The sequence below is a fragment of the Sorex araneus genome, chromosome 5 (assembly GCF_027595985.1).
Source record: "Sorex araneus isolate mSorAra2 chromosome 5, mSorAra2.pri, whole genome shotgun sequence".
Classification (NCBI taxonomy): Eukaryota; Metazoa; Chordata; class Mammalia; order Eulipotyphla; family Soricidae; genus Sorex; species Sorex araneus.
In genome coordinates this window covers 33,850,885-33,871,722 of record NC_073306.1, presented here as the reverse complement: position 1 = coordinate 33,871,722, position 20,838 = coordinate 33,850,885, and the positions used below count along the sequence as shown (strand labels likewise).

Genomic DNA, 20,838 nt, shown 5'->3' with positions numbered 1-20,838 from the left:
TCTCTCTCCTTCTCTCTCCCTCTCTCTCTCTCTTTCTCTCTCCCCCTCTCTTTCTCTCTCTCTATCTCTGTCTCTCACTCTCTCTCCTTGGAGGAATATTTCTGCATTTCCTTTTGGCCTTAGGATAACTTCTAGAGACTAGGAAGAAGTTTTATAATTTTTAACAGTTTGTGTATTATGTGAAATGGCTAAGGTCCTTACTCTGCCAGTTCTCTTCGTTCTAATTTCGCATCGTCTCATGAACATAGAATCATTTCAAAATTAAGAGTTAAAAGCATATCAATAATCATATAGGTAGCATGTAGGAACCTTTACATTTCAGCCTTTCCATTCACAAAGTGGATGGGAACTGAGAGTGTTTCCTCTTCAGTACCTTCCAAGCATCTTGGAAGGCAGTAAGATTCCCAAGAAGCTGTGTTTGGTGCTTGTCTCCATCCAGGGGAAGGCGGATTGGGGTGCGGAATGCCCCCTCCTTTTACATGGTGTCCCGTGTGTATGCACATGCGTGCTCGTTCTGACCTGGCCCGTCTTCATCCTCCGCAGATCCGTTCGATCGTGTGGAGCACCGATGACAGCAAGCTGATTTCCTGCGGCACCGACGGCGCTGTCTATGAGTGGAACTTGTCCGCCGGGAAGAGAGAGACAGAATGTGTGCTCAAGTCCTGCAGCTACTACTCCGTCACCGTCTCCCCCGATGGCAAGAGCATCTTCGCTGTTGGAAGCGACCAGACCCTCAAGGAGATTGCCGATTCCTTGGTCAGTCTGTGCCTGCGCCACTGGGGGGGGGGGGAGAGTGCCACCCTCTTCCCAGCCTCCGTGTTCACAGTGGAAAGGGTGATGGAACAACAGACGAGAGATGGAACCAGGGCCCCTACTCCCATAGGACAGCATCCGGTGCCTCGTTCTTTTGGGGTCAACTCAGGTTTCATCACTTGGGAGCTTCCTGCCCTGGGTCCTCCCCGACTAGGTGACATTGTGGTGCCCTCCCGGACAGGGTGCAGCCTTGAGGTCCTCCAAGCACTGCCAGGGTGGCTCAGGTTTAATCCCTGGCACTGCAGGGCTGAACAGCACCCACACCCTCAGGCCCTCTCGTGGAACTGCCTGATTGGCTGAGAGTCACTGGAGAGGACCCAGGGCTCCTGAGAGCACTACTGGGGCAAGGCGGGGTGGGGGCGGGTCCTAAAAAAATTGTGGGGCTCTTTTTCACCTCTGTTTTGCTTGCTGCCTGTGACTTCCACCCTCCATGCCTGGAGGTCAGCGGCTCGCTCACCTGCCTCTCACCCTTACCCACTCTCCCTGCCCTGCCCTAAAGACACAGCTGGAGTCTCTGCTGCCACCGAGGCTTCTCTGTCTGGAGGGTGGGGGCAGGGTGATGGGAGGCATCTCTGGGCTACACTGCGTGGTGTTCAGTGGCTCTTCCTGGCTGTGTGCTCAGGAGCGATCCCTGGAATTGCTCAGGGAATCACATGCGGTGCCAGGGACTGCACCCCGATCAGCTGCATGCAAGGGAAGTGTCTCTGGTCTGGATGATCTCTCCAGCCCCACCTCTGCATTCGTTTAAGTTCCCAAATGTGTTCAAACTCAGGGATGCTCCATTAGTACCTATTCCGATAGTACAGCAAGTAGGGCACTTGCCTTGCATACGGCCCACTGAGGTTCAATCCCTGGCACCCCCTAAGGTGCCCTGAGCCCATCAGAGTGATCCTTGAGTGCAGAGCCAGGTATCAACTCTGAACACTACTGGGTCTGGGAAAAACCAAAATTTGTAGGATCTCTGGCACTTCAAGGTCCCCTAAGCACTGATGGGAGTGCCAAGCATAAGCCAGCAGTAGCCCCCAGCACCACTGGGTATGGCCCCAACTTACAAGTTAAATAAATAACTTCTTAAATTCTGACATTTTAGCACAATTACATTTGGCTCCAAATTTTTTTTAATTGAATCACAGTGAGATACAGTTACAAAGTTGTTCACGATTGGGCTTCAGTCATGAACGTTCCAGCACCCATCCCTTCACCAGTGCACATTCCCTGGCACCAATGCCCCCAGTCTCACTCCACCACCCCCTTCTCCCCACCTTTTCCTTCTCCCTCTCCATCTCTCTCTCTCCTTCCCCACCCCTCTCTCGCTCCCTCCTTCCCTCCCTCTCTCCCTTCCCTTCAAATTGTTGAAGGAGGAAAGACTCAGCAGTACCCTGCATCCTTGTCCTGGAGCCCCAGGCTCACTGAGCTTGGCTGGTTTCTCTAGCGTTTCTCTTGGTGTTTGTCACTCCCCTGGACATGGTGCCAGGACTGGCAGAGCTGCCACTGCAGCAGAATAACCAGAGCAGACTTCCCCACAACACAAACGTTTTAGAGAGTGTTCATCCTAAATATCTTCATCCTAAATATGGGCCGGGGGCAGCTTTTACTGTGCTATGACCAAACAAAGTTCCTTTAGGAAAATGCATCATTCACTGTTGCTACCAGCTTATCACCTGGCCCACAGGAAACATTCACTAAATGTCTTATGGATAGGTGGATGGGTAGGTAGGTGGGTGGGTAGATGAGCAGATGGGTGGATGAATGAATGAGTAGATGGGTGGATGAGTGGGCAGGTGAGTGGATAGGTGGGTAAACAGGTGGGTGGATGGATGGATGAATAGATGGATGGATGGATGGATGGATGGATGGATGGATGGATGGATGGATGGATGGATGGATGGACAGATGGTAGAAGGGGTAGGTGGGTGGGTGGATGGACAGATTGGTAGGTGGTTGGGTAGGTGGATGGATGGATGGATAGGTAGATTGGTAGGTGGGTGGATAGATAGATGACTGGATGGATGAATGAATGGGTGAGTGGGTAAATGGATGGGTGGGTGGATGGATGGATGCATGGATGGGTAGATGGGTAGGTTATGGGTAGATGGGAGGGTGGGTGGATGATGGGATAATCAGATAAGAAAATCAATGAGTAAAGAAGTGAAGGATTCTTGATCGCATAGTTTCTTTATTCAATGAACATTAATAAGGTTTTGCTGAATACATTTATGAATCAATATCCCATTATCAGTCTGAGATGAATGGTAGCATGCAATCAGATGCTAGAGCCTGGCTACCACTTACTAGCTGGCAGAGTTGAGGCAAATTGCTTATCTTCTGTATGACTTTCAGCAGCTTTAAAAGCAACTGCATCCCCAGACTCTTGTGAGAACTGAATGAATAAGATGTGTAAAAGCCCCAGTAGGTGCTTCTCAAAGGTTACCTTCTCAGCTGTGTCCTTCCCAACTTCTGGAACTGTTTCTTTTTTCTTTTTTTAAATTTTTCATTAGTGAATCATTGCGAGGTACAGTTACAAACTTACGAACTTTCGTGTTTGCATTTCAGTCATACAGTGATTGTTTACATCCCTCCACCAGTGCCCATTCTCCTCCACCAGTGTTCCCAGTATCCCTCCCACCACCCCCACCCCAACCCCCACCATCCCACCCTGCCTCTGCGGCAGGGCATTCCCTTTTGTTCTCTCTCCTTTTGGGTGTTGTAGTTTGCAATAGAGGTATTGAATAGAGGTATTGCAATAGAGGTTTGCAACAGAGGTATAGACCATCATGTTGGGTCTATAGTCTATTTTCAGCACGCATCTTTCAACTCGAATGGGTCCTCCCAACATCGTCTACTAGGTGTTCCCTTCTCTATCGGAGCTGCCTTTTCCCCCAGCCTGTGAGGCCAGTTTCCAAGCTGTGGGGCCGACCTCCTGGTTATTATCTCTACTGCTCTTGGGTGCTAGTCTCCCTTTCTGTGGAACTGTTTCTTAATCAAACAGCCAGCCCAGAAACATCCAGTCTATTTTTCTGTGCAAGTTCCTCTGCCAGCTGCTAGAAGGAATAGAAAAGTGGTTTTCTAGGCCTTGCTTTAGGTTTCCAGTAGAGACAAGGAAAAGGGTGGCTGGGACCCCTGGTCTCATGGCTCAGCCCTTCCCCTTAAACAGAGCTGTCCATGCTGCAGGTCCTTCGAGAGATACCCGCATTCGACGTCACGTACACAGCCATTGCCATCTCCCATTCTGGCCGCATGATGTTCGTCGGCACCTCGGTGGGGACCATTCGTGCCATGAAGTACCCTCTGCCTTTGCAGAAAGAGTTCAACGAGTACCAGGCCCACGCAGGAGCCATCACCAAGGTGAGCAGGGAACCTCTTCCCAATGGCCGAGGCCCAGAACAAGCTCTGGAGAGAGCTAATTACTCCTTCGTAGACTTTCATCCCTCCAACCCCACAAGCATCTTTTTTTTAATCTCTTCTTAGTAATTATCCAGTCATCTGATCACTGAACATTAGCTACTGATATTTGCTGAAATGACTCCTAGGACTAAACTAGCGAAGAACTTGCACCTAAAGACTGAAGTGCAAGGTCTCTCACCAAATATCCTGCCTGATAATGGGGCATTTAAAAATGCCGAGGGAAAAAATAAATAAAAAATAAAAATGCCAAGGGATGCCTGCCCAGTCTCCTGGCTGCTTCACCCCCATCTCCCGGCTGCCAGTTAGTGGAAGTTGCCTAGGACTCCTGCCCTCCTCTCCATCCCAGACCCTTGAATCCAAGTTCTAGCCCAGGAGGTGAGCCCCTGCATCCTCTTAGGGATATAAGAGACCTTCCCTGAGGATAGTAACACGAGCCCACATTTGTGAACTGTTCTTGCACGTCCCCGCGTTGTGTCAGTGTTTACGTGGAATCCTAGAGAATGGGGGGAAATGCCTACCTCCTCTTCCTTTCTCCCGGTCTTATTCCACGTTGGACCTGGCCAGCACAGCCTTAATTATGTCCCCGACTCTTTCTTGATTTGCCTGCTGACACTACCTTATTGCAAAAGGGATTACCAAGGTGAACTCGAACCTTCCTGTCCTGAGGATCCTGTCTTGGATCCGAAGTTAGTTATTATTACCTTTTCTCTCATTTCCCTGGAGTCTGCTAAGGTTTTGTGAATGTTTATTTTTCTGATTATAATAACAGTGTATATTTAGTTAAGAAATTGTTCTTATAATAGCTTTATCTTTGATATTTTGATGCATTTTTCTTCTATTAGATGTGTATAAATTCTCCTACGTATGTTCCTTTTTTGTTTTTTTTACATAATGTTATAGTACACATTTCCCCCATCAAATTAAATATTCCCCCAGAGCATGGTTTTAGTACCTACACAGATATTTTATGATATGGTGAACAGTAACTGGTTTAACTCTTCCCTTGCACTCAGGGATTTAAGTTAACATTCAAGCAATAATGAATACCCTAGTCTACAAGTTTACATGCACATCTCTGATTATTTTCTAAGGCAAAATTCCTAAATCAACAGTTCCAGAGTGCAAGAACAATGCCATTTTAGGGTTTTATTTTTTGGGTTTTTATGGAGGAGTTGAATTTTGGGTCACACCAGTAGTGCTCAGGGCTTACTTCTTGTTCTGCACCCAGCAATTACACCTGGAAGTACTCAGGCACCATCTGGGGTACTGGGGATTGAACCTGGGTCCACCATGTGGAAGGAAAGCACCCTACCTGCTGTACTAGCGCTTTGTCCCCTGGATATTTTGACACAGGACTGCTGTTTATGTCATTTTTTAAAAAAAATCGTTTTTCTCATTTTCTCTTTTTATTCTGAAGTAATTGGAGAGTCATAGGAAAATTTAAAAAGCATAGAAGTCCTGAGCCTTCCCCCTGTTCTTCTGCCCCAAATTGTATCTTAAGTAACTACAATAGGTGTCAGACCAGAAATGTTCCTTGGAACATGGTGTGTTTGTGGCTCTGTGTCACTTTCCCATGTCCAACATCCCCTGGTATGGCCAACATCACAGTCAGACACGGCCACTGCCACAGCCCCACCAGGCACATGTGTTTGTTTTCCATTTCTAAAAGTTTTGTCATTTTAATCACTTTAAATAGGACCGGAACAAGAGTAGAGCAGGTAAGGAGCTTGCCTTGCACACGGCCAACCCTAGGTTTGACCCCCAGCATCACAGATGGTCCCCTGAGCCCATCAGGAGTGATCCCTGAGCATAGAGTTAAGAGTAAGCCCTGAGCACTGCCAGATGTGATCTAAAACCCTTCCCCCAACATGTGTTCATATAAATGAAATCATATATTATGTGACTTTCTAGTAATGGCTTTTTGACAGCTTTATTTCCTGTTAGGGCTTTAGTCAACCTAGACTTTTTGTTGCTCTCATTATCTGGCACCCTTACCTGGCAGTGCTTGCAGGCTACTCCCTAGCTCAGTGCTCAGCATTCACTGCTGGTGGGGCCGGGGGGACTATACAGTGCCCAGGATTAAACCAGGGCCTCAGCATGAGGAGCCTGTGCTGTAGTCCATTGAGCTTTCTGTCCAGTCCTGATAAGGACAATTTTTTCCTCAGCATCATCCCCTTGAGAGCCATCCAGGTTATTTCATGTGGCAGTATTTTATTCCTTTTCACTGCTTAGTAATATTCCCTGGTGAGGAGAGACCACAAGTTGTTTGCCTATTAGGGGATTTTGATTCCATCCCCCCCTCATGTTTTTGGCTCTTGCAGATAGAGCTATTGTCAGCAGTCAGCTGTAGGCTTTGTGCCAGCCTACATCTTTGTTTCTTTGGGATAAAAGCCCAGGAGTACAATTGCTAGCTCATGTGACAGGTGCATGTTTAAGTTTCTCTTTTAGAAACTGCTGAGCTATTTCCCATCCCACTAGCCATGCACGGGAGAGCCAGCTCCTCCACACTGTTGCCAGCATTCAGCATTCAAACTGCTGTTTGTTTCAGCCCTTCTTACAGGTGTGTGGTGCCAGATCACCGGAATTCCGTTTGCCATCCCTAGCAGCTGTCACTGGTGGGCAGCTTTTCCTGGGCTGTTCTGCCATCTGTAGATGCCTCTGTTGTCTTTTCCCGCTTTCTCAGTCAATGCTTCATTTGTGGTTGTTTTTTTAAACCATTGAGTTTTTGAGAGTTTCTTCTTGGGTCTGGATAAGAATCAGAGCCCAGGGGCCAGAGAGAAAGTTCAGTGGGCAAGGTCCCTCGTATGATCCCCTGAACACCTCCAGGAGTGACCCATGAGCACAGAGCCAGGAATAAGCCTAAGCACCATCGGGTGTGGGTCCTTCCCCCCAACCCCCAAATAAAGGAATTGAGCTTGAATCGGGGATGTAGCTCAGTAGTAGAGCCCTTGCCTGGCATGTGTGAGGCTGTGGGTTTGCTCCCCAGCACTGCAACAGTTAATGAATCAAATAACCCACGTAAGAGCTGAGCCTAAAGACTCTGGATGCACAGCATGTGATGGGGTTGCGCACTGCGGTCATTAACAGGGGGCTCGGTGGCTCCTGACCCCTTTCCCAGGAGCAGGCTGGGAGAGTCCTCTTCCCCGGGATCCTGTCCAAGGACGTCGGGCACAGCAGCAGCCTCGGTCCAGTCCCCCGGGGTCTCTGAGAGCCTCCCCTGCGTGGCCTCTTCACCCACAGATGCTGCTCACCTTCGACGACCAGTTCCTGCTGACCACAGCCGAGGACGGCTGCCTCTTCACCTGGAAGGTCTTTGATAAGGAAGGCCGGGGCATCAAGCGAGAGAGGGAGGTGGGCTTTGCCGAAGAGGTGCTCGTGACGAAAACGGACATGGAAGAGAAGGTAAGAGAGGGACCCGAGAAAGAGGGATCTACCGCCTGCTCTTTCAGGCCGTGCTCTCCCTTGAGCACGTGCTCCTCGCTTCCTCTCCCCCACGTCTTTGTAAGCAAATTTCATTCAGTAAGAACTCTCTTGCTTTACTAAAAATAAAAAGGTCAGTTAAATAGAGAGGGACACCCATCCTGACCAGGGGCATTGGACACCTGTCCCCACCCCTTGCCCCCAACCCCCACCCCCAGCAGCCCAGCTGGGCCCTGGGCCCCTTGTGGAGACCTTCTTCACCCACAGACTGAGCTGCCTTGGCTGCCCCCTGCCCGCCTGCCCCCTGCCCACCTGCCCCATGCTTGCCCATGTCCACATACTGGGCACATGGAAGGCAATGGACAGTGACTCACGAATTGCCCTGGCCAATCTGCTGTCATCCCGGGGAGGATGTGTAGCTGCTAGTGTGTGGAGCCTGCTTGAAAAAGCACCACAGAAGCACTTCGAGTACCTTCCTGAGGCCCGTTCCTCTCAATAATAAGACAGTTAAAGTGATCGCGCCCAATACCAACACTTTTTCTTATTTTTTCAGGCTTGCCATGAACTCATTCTGTGCTCATTATTTAAGTATTTTCTCACTCAAGTCTCATGTCTCTAAAATGTTTCAAGAAGTGGGTTGGGAAAGATTGGTGACAGGTCTGAAATCATGAGAAAGTAAACCCTGAGTTCTGATCCAGATTTAATCGAGAGGGATTTAATTGAACCGTGTTCATAGTTGCTGCTCGAAAGAGCTTCCCCCCACCCCCCAATAATGCAGCAAACGTTGATTCATGCAGTAACTATTTAGAGGAAGAGATCAAGTAGAAGATACCGAAGGCTGACTCCTGGCCCCGTTCAGCCAACCCCCAAGCTGGAAATGTATGCACACACACACACACACACACACACACACACACACACATGCACGCATGTTCTGTTTCCTTCTGAAGCCCCCTTCCCCTCAGCCTCTGTGAGACCTTACTCTCTTCTTTCCTTGTAAGCCTCTGACAGCTTCTCCCTCGCCCCCTCCCTCCCCCTTCCTCCACTTGTCCTTTAAAACTTGTGTTCCCAGGGTCCAGAGTGATAGTGCAGTGACGTGTGGGGCATTTGCCTTGCACATGGTAGACCCAGGTTCCATCCCCAGCACCCCATCTGGTCCCCTGAGCACCACTAGGAGTAATCCCTGAGCAGAGAGCCAGAAGTGAACCCTGAGCACCACCTGGTGTGTCCCCCCCACCACCCCACAAAAAATTTTAAAGTATGTTTCTGTCAAGGGATATAGCTCAGATGAGATGCACTTACCTTGCAAGTGTGGAGTCATAGGCTCAATTCCTGGAAATACAAAGTAATAATAATAATTTTCTTTAATTGAATCACCATGAGGAAAGTTACAAAGCTTTCAGGCTTAAGTTTCAGTCATACAATGATCAAACACCCATCCCTTTACCAGTGCATGTGTTCCACCACCAAGAACCCCAATATACCTCCCATCCCACCCCCCATCTGTCTGTGTAGCTGATGATTTTCACTTTACTCTCTCTTTACTTTGATTACATTCAATATTTCAACAGAAAACTCACTATTATTATTTGGAATTTCCCACCAACAATCAGACCTTCCAAAAAGGCATAATTTGATAATTTGTTTTCCATTGCTGAGAATAAAGAGCATATGAGGTTTTGGATTTCTGGTATTTTAGTAATTAAGTCCAAAGAAATTTCTGCCAGAAGTTGTGTCACTGCAAGCTTGTACCTCTGTTTAGTGGGCTCTGAAAGACGGTGGTCACCACGCCGCTGCCACCGCCGCCAAAAGGAAAGGCCAAGGGACAAAACCTTTCCCCTCCTGGGGCGGCACGGGGCTGTAGCTTAGTTCACAGTTTAGAGGCATTTCTGCAAGAAGCCGTTGGGTTCCGAAAGTATTTAGTGGGCCTCTGGGATCATGGCCGCTCAGGAGTGGAGGAGCCGTTCGTATGGGGTCGCTCGGGGTCTCATCTCAATAATAATAAATTTTAAGTAATAAATGCCACGCCCCCCCAGTTCTCTTTTCCTCTCCATTCTACGTCATCTGAAGAAACCATCTCTCAGCCCGTGGTTTACTTGCTCATTTTATCCTGCATTTATTCCTTCACTCAGCTAGTGTGACAGAGAAGCCGTGCCCTGTGCTAGACCCTATGCCCAGTCTGTGGTCAGGGGAGTGAAAGACAGAGAAGGTTCCTTGAGGATGTAGCCTGGGAAGAGACATGGGTAACATTAAAGGGGAGTGGGGTGCAGGACAGGAGTGATGTAATAACAGTGCCAGGAGTCTGGGCAGAGAACCCTGACCAGTCAGGTAGTGCCAGAGGCAGGGAGCCTTGTCAAACCTCCTAGAACAATGAGAAAGGGAGGGGCGTGTATTGCAGGCGTATGAGAAGGGGTGCTCAGGGGAGGGTGCAGAATAGGATGTGCTAGCTAGCAGTGTGACCGTGAAGCTAGAGAGAGACCACGAGGTGCCTCTCCGGCCGTGTTCCAGACTGGGGGATCATCCCGTGGGACCCACTTACACTTCCTGTTAGGACACGGCTTGCTCTGCAGTCCTTCCATAACAGCGTGGACAATGAGTCAAGGAAGGACGATCATCAAGTGTCTCAAAGGCTCGTTCTCTCGGTATCTGTATTGCAAACCATGGTGCTCAAAAGTAGAGAGAGAGTAAGAAGGAAATGTCTGCCACAGAAGCAGGGGGTGGGGTGGGGTGGGGTGGGGGTGGCGGGAGGGATACTGGGGACATTGGTGGTGGGAAATGAGCACTGGTGGAGGGTTGGATGTTGGATCATTGTATGACCAAAACGCAACCATGAAAGCTTTGTATCTCACGTGATTCAATAAAAAAAGAAAAGAAAAGAAAAGAAAAAAGAAAAGAAAAGAAAAGAAAAGAAAAGAAAAGAAAAGAAAAGAAAAGAAAAGAAAAGAAATGGTCTCGCTCCCCCAATGAACCCTTTGGCCGAGGAGGACCCCTAGGTCATTTACTCAGCTCGTAGACACCAGGGCTGGCTGTGCCGTGGGCCTAAGCTCAGCTCCCAGGAAGCAGCAGTGGGGCAGAGGCCAGAGCTGCGGCCCACGGGGGAAAGCAGAATCTGAGTTTGCTCCCCAGCACATTCAGGAACGACCCTGTCGGTCCCCGAGCACTGCCCCTGTGGCTCACAAGGCTCTGAAGCAGTAAGGCCATGCGGTGAGTGCAGGAGACAGTCGTCAGCCCAGCCCCGCTGTCCCTCACACCCAGCCAGACCCCACGTTCCCTCCGTCACCACCTCGCTCTTCAGTCCTTCCATCCTGCTTTGCTCCGCCCCCCTCCTCCACGAAGCCCTCACCACCCCCCTCCTGCACTCTGCCGTTCCCCCAGCCCAGCACCCACCTTCCCTCCTTTTCTCACACCACAGCGGCTCACTCAGCTTAGCCGAGGACTTGACCCTCTGGGATAAGCATCTAATGTCGGAGCACGGCCTACCGGCACTGGAGGGTCTGAGTCCCTCTCGCCCTCCCCCCCCCCACACACCCTATCACAAGGCAGTGCCCAGACTCTGGACTTGGGATTTGTGTTCACCCCTCGACTCAGCACTTCCCGAGTGCCAGATTCATGCCAGTCCCCTGACCTGTGATCAAGTCATTCTACAAGATGGTAGGGGACACAGGATGCCTGGGGTGGAAACACAGAAGAAAACACCCGTGTCCTCCCCTACTCTGGCATCGACAGAAACTTTTTAGGAAATAAATTTTATTATTTTTTTTACAGAATTTCTGAGGAAATGTTGGCATACATGCATACAATTAATTGGAGGGAGAAGACATTAGACACAGGATTAGACATCAGACACAAGTAGGCAGGAGGAGCTAGGATCTGAGTTAAAGTGACAGCAGGAAGCCAAGAGAAGCATGACAGACATGGGGAGGGACGGACTGACAGTCCTGGGATCTGCTGGCTTTGGACACTAAGTGTCGCTTGTAATGGTAACCTTTGGCTGCCTCCGTAGACTGGGTCAGGAGGCACTGTTCAACAAATATTTTTCAAGTGCATGCTATGCTTTAGGCTCTTTTCTAGGTTCTTGGCTACCTTCGTAGCCCAAGTATGCACCCAACAAAAATTTGTTTCTTGGGAGAAGGAGATGAAGACAAATAAAATAATGAGTAAGTGATCAAATATGAGATAATGTGTCCATATCTAAAGAAATAATAAAAAGTGGGGGGCCAGAGTGATAGCACAGTGCATAGCATGTTTGCTGGGCACACAACCAACCCAGGTTCAATCCCCAGCCTCCCATATGGTCCCCTGAGCATGGCCATTCGTAATTCCTGAGTGCAGAGCCAGGAGTAATCCCTGAGCATCACTGGGTGAGGCAGCAAAATAGAACAAACAGACACAAAAAGAAATAATAAAAAGTAGAGCAGAGTGAGAGAAGACATACGTGCTGGAAAATGGAAGCAGAAGTGGGTAGGAACCAGGTGGAGACCGTGGAGTGGGTTATAAGCATCCTACCTTATACCCTGCAGGGTGCACGGATTCTATTTTGCAAGGCTGGAGGAAGAACTATGTAGGGAGAGTTGACCCTAGTTGACCCTCATGGGACTGACCTTGACTCTTGTCCTTCCCCCAAAGGCTCAGGTTATGTTGGAGCTGAAGACGCGTGTGGAAGAATTAAAAATGGAGAGCGAGTATCAGCTGCGACTGAAGGATATGAACTACTCAGAGAAGATTAAGGAGCTCACAGACAAGTTCCTCCAGGAAATGGAGACCTTGAAGACGAAAAACCAGGTCTGTGTGGGAGATGAGCAGGCAACCACCACCGATCCCACAGAACATGCAGTTCACTCAGGAATAGAACTGGCCCATGCGCAGTCAGACAAGGGCCAGACTGCGGTTTCAAAGCATAGTTGGGACCTTACCTCCCAAATGCCGATAGCCAAACCTCATGTCTGAGAAGCAGAATAGGAAACTCTATAATAAATAATATTCTTTAAGTAAAAAACACACATGGGGCAATTAAAAAAAATTAATTAGCTACTAGTGTGATTATCCTGAGAAGTTGAGATTATGGGTCATTTAAATTCTGTTCTTTATGTTTATCTATAATTGACTAATTGTCTACAGTAATAATCTGACACACTTGTCATCAAAACAAACTAATTTTATGGGGCTGGAGCAATAGCACAGCGGGTAGGGTGTTTGCCTTGCACGCAGCCGACCCGGGTTTGATTCCCAGCATCCCATATGGTCCCCTGAGCACCGCCAGGAGTAATTCCTGGGTGCAGAGCCAGGAGTAACCCCTGTGCATCGACAGGTGTGACCCAAAAAGCAAAAGAAAACAAAAAAAAACAGCCTAATTTTAAAACAAAATTCAAAGGTAACAAGAAAACCAAAATATAAAATGGGAAGTGCTAGCAGAACATTGATCTCTGTATTGTCCAGAAATTCAATAAAATTCCTATAATGATAGCATGGGATTGGGCCCAGGGTGCTTTCAGAACAATTTTTTCTCTCTGCCCAGTTTCTACCTCACCTTTCAACCAAAATCCCCAATTTTTTGCTCAAGAGGTGTTTGTTCTTTTATGATATTTTCCTAGGTCAGTTAATTTGGCCCAAAAAAAATGAAAAAATAAACCAAACCAACCAAAAACCCCAACAAAACAAAACAAAACAAAGAAATCTGGTTGGTTGTATTAATGTTGGCTGTGTTATTTCATTTGTTTTAATCAACACTTACTACAGGGAGCAGTTCTTGTGAAGCAGACACAGGGACATTGCCAAGGGTCTTACTGACACCCAGTGAACGTATGACAGAGGATTGGGGTGAACTCTTTCTCTTTCGTCCCAAAGCTTCTTGGCTACAAAACCGCTCTCATTCCTGACCAGACCCCCTTAGCAGAAAGAAGGTAACTAGAGAGCAAGTAGAACACGTAGAACTTTCAGAGCAGAGTAAGAGGGGAGTCAAGACGAAGGATGATGATGTGCTACTGCCCACGGAACAGTGCTCGGCGCAAACTAGGAAATGTTGGCGTGGAGGAGGGCGTGGGTCAGGGCCCTCCTGGCCACGGCAGTGTGGGGGGCAGAGGGTGGAGATGAGGACGCTGGGCTGTGTTTCAGGTCTTAAGGACAGAGAAGGAAAGACAGGACGTGCTCCATCAGGAGCACATGGACGAGCTCCTGGAGAAGCAGAACCGGGAACTGCAGGACCTAGGTGAGAGCCCCACAGGGGCCCCTGGCTGGGCACAAGGCCTAAGTAGACGGTGCTCATCCCCTCAAACTCTCCGTGGCTTTCCTTGCCGCATACTTGCTCGTGGAACTCCCACGGCATGCCTGGAGGAGAGATGGGAAAGTCTTGGTTTGGAGGCTTGGATCCCAAACTCACCACATCCCGGTTGGGAGCGCCAGGAAGTGGCTCCAGTCCTCACTCTACTCTTCTGAGCAATGGGTTCCTAGTACTGGCTATCAGTTTTGCTCACCCAGGATCATCTTCCTGGCCCTGCATCTGCAAACCCCCCTCTGCACTTAGCGGGGAAACTTTTCCTCCAGAGTGCCGGCGGGGCGGGTGTTGGGGTGGGGGGAGTGGGGTGCCAGGGGAGGAAGAAGGATAAGCATCTGGACCTTGGCCCTGAAGAGAGCTGCTTGTGCTTCTGGAAGGGGCCGCCCCTGCGCCAGTGCTCCTGCCCTCCCCCCGCACTCCCCCCTTGCTTCTCTGCAGAGAGTTGCAACAACCAGAAGCTGCTGCTGGAATACGAGAAGTACCAGGAGTTGCAGCTCAAATCCCAGAGGATGCAGGAGGATTACGAGAAACAGCTTCGGGATAACGACGAGAACAAGAACCAGGCCCTGGAGGAGCTCACGGAGTTTTACGAGGCCAAGCTGCAAGAGAAGAGCACCCTTCTGGAGGAGGTGCCGAGGGGCCCCGCCTGTGCTGGAGCAGTCCAGAACGCACCGCCCTGCTTATTCTGCGGTGCCCTGCAGGGGTGGCACTCTCGGGGCGGGGGTGCGGGGGGAAGACAGGGGCTTCCGTCCCCGAGACGGGAGGTCCTGGGGTAGACTGAGTTCACATCCATCGTTCTATCCCAACTGTACCCCCAGCTGCTCTCCACTGGAGAGACCTTTCCCGGGGAGCCTGGCCAACTGTGCAATAGGCTCCCCTGGACCTGGGCGTGGGAAGAAGGGGGACACGTGACCAGGGGAGTAAGAAGGGGCGGCCTGGGCAGTGGTGGAGGCTGGAGAGAGAGAGCGATGCACAGTACAGCGGGAGGTGAGGTCACACTCAGGGGCCCGCAGGGAGCCCAGGGGTCCTGGGGGGGGGCTGATTGGCAGGTACACATACAGCCACGTAATTTCACACACACACAACACCACGCTGTGTCCAGGGCAGTGAGGGGGAGACAGGAAGCCTCAGTGTCCCCCTGATACCCAGAGTCCCGCCAGGTTCGGGGTGGTGGAGAGTGGGGAGTGGGGGGTAGCAAGGGAGCCTGGTGCGAGGGCAGAGTGGGAAGGGACAGCAGAGACAGCAGGGGGAAGAAAGCAAGGGGTCACAGGCCCTCTGCCTTGACTTCCAGTCCTGCAAAAACTCCCAGTCAGCCATCCCCAACACCACACCCCAAAAAAGTTCACATCTGTGTGTGTATGTGTGTGTGAGAGAGAGAGAGAGAGAGAGAATGAGTGCGTCTAAATGTATATGAGAGTGTGTTGTGTATATGCTCTCATGCCAATAAGAGCACATGTGAGTGTGTCTCTGTGTGTCTGTGTGCATATGCATGCATGTGTGAGCGGTTGTGTGTGCATATGCAGCAGTATGTGAGGGTATGTGAGCAGGTGTGTGTATAGGAGTGTGTGCTTGGGTGAGAGGGTGTGTGAGAATGTGTGTGTGTGTGTAAAGGATTGTGTGAGTGTGTGTTTGCGTGCATGTGTGAAGGAATGTGTGAGAGTTTTGTGTGTGTGTGTGTGTGTGTGTGTGTGTGTACACACGTGTAAGCGCATTCAGGAATATGCGTTCCCCCCACGCTCTCCCTTCCTCCGAGCCAGGCCCAGGAGGATGTCAGGCAGCAGCTTCGGGAGTTTGAGGAGACCAAGAAGCAGATCGAAGAAGACGAAGACCGAGAAATCCAAGACATCAAAACCAAGTATGAGAAGAAGCTTCGAGATGAGAAGGAAGCAAATCTGCGCCTCAAGGGAGAAACCGGCATCATGAGGAAGAAGGTGGCAGCTGCTGGGGATCGGGCAAGGGCAGCACTGGGAGAAGATGGGTGGGCCCAGAGCCACGTCCCCAGGTCGACAGGCAGGGCCCGGGAGGCAGAGTGGGGACGGGGCTCTCTGCTCTTCCTTCTGTGGATAGTGACGTGCTCTGTGACTCTGGTGAACTCTCTGCACTGCCTTTACTGGCTCACAGAAACTAGTCCAAGTTGTCAGAGTGAAACCTCAAGTCAGAATGGAAATGTGGGCCAGAGAGATAGTACAGTGGGCAGGGTGCTTGCCTTGCACACGGCTGACCTGAGTATCCAAGTTTGATCCCGGGCATCCCATATGGTCCCGAGACCACCAGGAATGATTCCTGAGTGCAGAGCCAGGAGAAACCCTGAGCATCGCCAGACATTCCCGCCGCCCCCCACACATACACCCACAAAGCAAGTGAGATCTTCTGAAGGGAATGCACTGACGCGTGTGCCTCTGGAGGGCCCTCACCCTCCTGGGACAGGAGACAGGCGACTGGGGGCGGGCAGGCCAGCACGAGGGGCATGGGGAGACACAGGAGGCAGCTACTGGAGTTCAGAAGGTGGTGCGGATGCTTTTAGCTGCTGGTGGGCGGGGTGGGCAATGATTTGATTCATAGATCCTTGTAGAATGCCCCAGCTTCCCCAACGCAGCCTGAAAGGAGCCGAGTGCAGAGCAAACTCATGTGCCTTCCTGGCAGAAATCCTGTACGGGAGATGTGGCTCGGTGCTCAAGCACATGCCTTACATGCACAGATCTGGGTTCCATCCCTGACACCCCCCAAAAGAAGAAAAACAAGGGGCTGGAGTGATAGCACAGCGGGTAGGGCGTTTGCCTTGCACTCTGCCAACCCGGGTTCGATTCCCAGCATCCCATATGGTCCCCTGAGCACAGCCAGGAGTAACTCCTGAGTGCAAAGCCAGGAGTAAACCCTGTGCATTGCCGGGTGTGACCCAAAAAGCAAAAAAAAAAAAAAAAAAGAAAAAAAAATCACACTACTTTTGAACATGGCACAGATGGCTTGTCATTGTCAGTTAGGGCCCCGTCTTGGTGACCTTGACGGGGCCTGAAAGCCAAGGCTTCAAGGTCAGCACTGGGTCCTTCTGGGTAGTTGTGCACTGGACCCTGGACACAGACACTGTCCTCACATGGGGCGGGTGCTGTGCCCTAACCCCCCCCCCCATACACACACCCCTTTCCTGGCTGACCCAGGGAACTGTCCCTCGTCCCGCTGGGCAGCCCGAGCGCCTGCCGCCAGCTGGGAGCTGTGCTGTGCTCAGGCCGTGTGTTCTGTGTGGTTCCCCTGCGTCTTTAGTTCAACACCCTGCAGAAGGAGATCGAGGAACGGACCAACGACATCGACCTGATGAAGGGGGAGCAGGTGAAGCTGCAAGGGGTCATCAAGTCCCTGGAGAAGGACATCCAAGGCCTCAAGCGGGAGATCCAGGAGAGAGACGACACCATTCAGGAAAAGGTGGGAGCCCTTCACCAGGCCCAGCACGGAGTGGGGTCCCGGCTCCCCGACTCCCCCGGCTGAGCTCCTGGGCCCGGTGGGGGTGAGCGTTTGGTGATGAGGCCGCAGGAAACCCCACTGGTCTGTATCCCCAGGAGCCCGGCTCAGAGGGGAGGGGGTCCAGCAGGCCGCGTGTTTGTCCAAGGTCAACTTACCTAGAGGTGACAGATATGGGGGGTGAGAGAGATAGGCCCAGTGGGTAGGGCACTTGCCTTGCATTTGCCAACCTGGGTTCAGTTCCCCAGAGCTCCATATGGTCCCCTGAGCCCTGCCAGGAGTGATCTCTGAGCACAGAGTCAGGAGCAAGCCCTAAGCACTGTCGAGTGTGGCTCCCCAAAAACAAAGCAAAAATAGGCAACTGGTTAAGAATGTGCAGACGGCTGGAAGATGGCTGAGAAGTCAGTGCACATGCAGGGGTAAGTGAGTGGGGGAGTCAGTGAGTAGGTGGGTGAGTGAGTGGGGGAGTGAGTGAGTGGGGGAGTGCATGGGGGAGTGAGTGAGTGGGTAAGTGGGTGATTGTAGGTGAGTGAGTGGGTGAGTGAATGAGTGAGTTGGTGAGTGAGTTAAGTGGGTGAGTGAGTGAGTTGGGTGTGTGAGTAAGTGGGTGAGTGGGTGATTGGGTGAGTGAGTGGGTGATTGGGTGAGTAAGTGGGTGATTGAGTGAGTGAGTGAGTGAGTGAGCGAGTGAGTGGGTGAGTGGGTGATTGGGTGGCTGAGTTGGAAGGTGAGTGAGTGGGTGGGTGAGTTGAGTGGGTGAATGAGTGAGTGAGTGATTGGGTGAGTGAATGAGTGAATGATTGGGTGAGTGAGTGAGTGATTGGGTGAATGAGTGGGTGATTGGGTGGCTGAGTTGGAAGGTGAGTGAGTGGGTGGGTAAGTGAATGAGTGAGTGGGTGAGTTGAGTGGGTCAATGGGTGAATGAGTGAGTGAGTGAGTGAGTGAGTGAGTGAGTGAGTGAGTGAGTGAGTGAGTGAGTGAGTGAGTGAGTGAGATGGGCAGGCCCCAGTGTGGAGACCTTCTCGGCATTGTGGCCTCAAAGCAGAGGTTGGGAACGTGGTTATTTTTAATGTCCTTTGCGGGGCCAAATGACACGGGCAGACTTCAGGAAACACGGCGTGACAGGCCATAATTCTGCAGGCCTTCAAGGTTGCCCATGCCTGACCTCCAGGAATTCCCATGTCCCGAGGCCTCCCATTGTCCTGCTCACCTCCTCTCTCATCCGTCCCCAGGAGAAGCGAATCTATGAGCTGAAGAAGAAGAACCAAGAGCTAGAGAAATTCAAGTTTGTGCTGGACTACAAAATAAAGGAGCTGAAGAAGCAGATAGAACCTCGGGAGAATGAGATCAAAGTGATGAAGGACCAGATTCAGGAGGTGAGCAGCCGCCGGCCACGCCCGGGCGCTCTCTGGCAGGAGTGCTCTGCCATTTGGCGGGCGCGGGGCCCCTGGGACTGGGCAGGGCCCGGCCCTCCCGCTCCGGCCACGTGTGCGGGGCGCGCGCGAGAGAAACGGCGGCTGTCCCGCGTGCAGCCGCCAGGGGGCGGTGTGTACCCAGCCACGAGGCGGGTCCCCCCCAAAGCCGGTTCAACCTTTTTTTCTCAGACTGGAAATATTGGTTGGGGCCAGGCATACTCTCGCTGTTTGGACTGCATCTGATAAGGGACGGAAAGTCATCAGAGGCTCTCAGGCAGGAGAGAGGCGTAATTGTGCTTCCTGGGAGGCAAACAGGATGGAGCAGAGAGGAGATCAAGTGCAGGAGGGCTTCTGGGAGTGGGGGGAGGTGCACGTGGGCCCCTGGGCGTTTCCCCATGCCCTCCTCACACACATACACGCACACACACACACACACACACGCACACGCACACGCGCACGCACACGCACACACACACGCACACACATCCCCCTTTCTCCCTGACATGTTTGCCCGTCAGCCTACCCCTCACCGGGCAGAGGCTGACTGTGTCCATGGTTGATCCAAAGCTGAATTCCCAATGTCTCCCCACCCCCATCTGCCTGAATAGAGCCAGACCCCAGCCAGGTGCTGAGGGGAGTGTCCTGTCTCTGAGGGCTGTGTATCTCTGAGGGAGAAAGTTTCCTGTCTGAGGGTAGACTATCATGTCTCTGAAGGTAGAGTAGAGTGTCCTGTCTCTGAGAGGAAGTCTCTTGTCTCTGAGGGGAGTTTTGTGTCTCTGGGGGGAGAGTTTCGTGTCTCTGAGGGTAGTGTCCTATCTCCTAGGGGAGAGTATCATGTCTCTGAGGCGAGTTTTGTGTCTCTGAGGGGAGAGTTTTGTGTCTCTTGAGGGTAGTGTCGTGTCTCTGAGGGGAGAGTGTGCTGTCTCTGAGGGTGGAATCCTGTCTCTGAGGGGAGTGTCCTGCCTCTAAGGGTAGAGTCCTGTCTCTGAGGAGAGAGCATCATGTCTCTGAGGGTAGTGTCCTGTCTCTCTTTCCTTCTTTTTTGGGGGAGGTGTGGCCTCCCCAACAGTGCTGGGAGGCCCCCAGGGCCTCTCCTGGTGAGCTTGGCCCCGTGTCGTGGCTGAGGCCCCGCAGTCCAGGGCCCCCAGAGCCACACCTGGCAGTGCTCAGGAGCCAGAGGGTGCGGAACCAACCCTGAGCCTGGAGCACGGCGGGCACCCTCGAGCCCAGTGAGCCTCTCCCCGGCCCACAGCCGTCTCGATTCTCCCGTCTCTTATGTGTCTGGGCCATTTCTAGAACTATCCCCCAACCCAGCCTCCTCCCCTCTGCCACTGTCGCCTTATCCCAGACCCCACCAACTCGTGGTGGGCCATGACTCCAGTCTGGTCTCCAGGCCGGAGCAACCCCCAGGGTGCCCCTTCCCACGGGAATAAAACCCAAACTTCCCGCATGACCTGGCCTCCGCCTGCCTCTTCAGCCTCGTCTCCAGACCCCGCTGTCCACCACACAGGCTTTCAGACGGTTCCAGAACCAGAACAAGCCCAAAGTTCCCCTCCACATACACATTCTCTGCCCAGAAGGCTCCAGATCTCTCGGCATCTTCCAGCTCTCCCGGGACCCTGCCCTGACCACTCCGTCCACTCGGGCTCCTGCTGCCCTTCCTTACTCGCCCCGTCCTGAGCAAGGACGGTGAGACAGAGGGCGGCAGACGGCCCTGCTGTTCCCTGGTGCCGTGGCCCTAAGAGCAGGGGTGGCAGAAGACAAAGCTCCCAGCAGAGAGGCCGGGGCGTGGCCGGCCTCCAGGAGCACTGCCCGTAGCTGACTGCACAGCTGCTGCCTCCGGCCATTCCCGAACAACTTAAGGACTCACAGTGGCCACCTCAGAGAGGGAGAGAGCAGCATCTCCCCGACCCCCCAACCCGGAAATCCCGCCCACCCCTCCCTCTTCCTTGGCCCACCCGCCCGGCCAGCCTGTGCTCCTGCATGCACTGAGGGCCTCTCCCCCCTGGGTCAGTCACAGGCTGGCCCGGGTGCTCAGGGGACTGGAGCACCTGAGAAGGA

At 51.9% G+C, this 20,838-nt stretch overlaps 1 protein-coding gene across 1 annotated transcript in view; it reads left to right on the top strand.

Annotated features, from left to right (window-relative positions):
• CFAP57 (cilia and flagella associated protein 57) overlaps positions 1-20,838 on the top strand; it is a 48,308-nt gene that overhangs the window by 21,842 nt on the left and 5,628 nt on the right. The window contains exons 10-18 of the mRNA XM_055138419.1: positions 544-756; positions 3,985-4,158; positions 7,459-7,620; positions 12,265-12,420; positions 13,750-13,843; positions 14,348-14,538; positions 15,667-15,840; positions 17,168-17,326; positions 18,595-18,738. Of these exons, the coding sequence (XP_054994394.1) occupies positions 544-756; positions 3,985-4,158; positions 7,459-7,620; positions 12,265-12,420; positions 13,750-13,843; positions 14,348-14,538; positions 15,667-15,840; positions 17,168-17,326; positions 18,595-18,738 (1,467 nt within the window). The remainder of the gene's footprint in view (positions 1-543; positions 757-3,984; positions 4,159-7,458; positions 7,621-12,264; positions 12,421-13,749; positions 13,844-14,347; positions 14,539-15,666; positions 15,841-17,167; positions 17,327-18,594; positions 18,739-20,838) is intronic.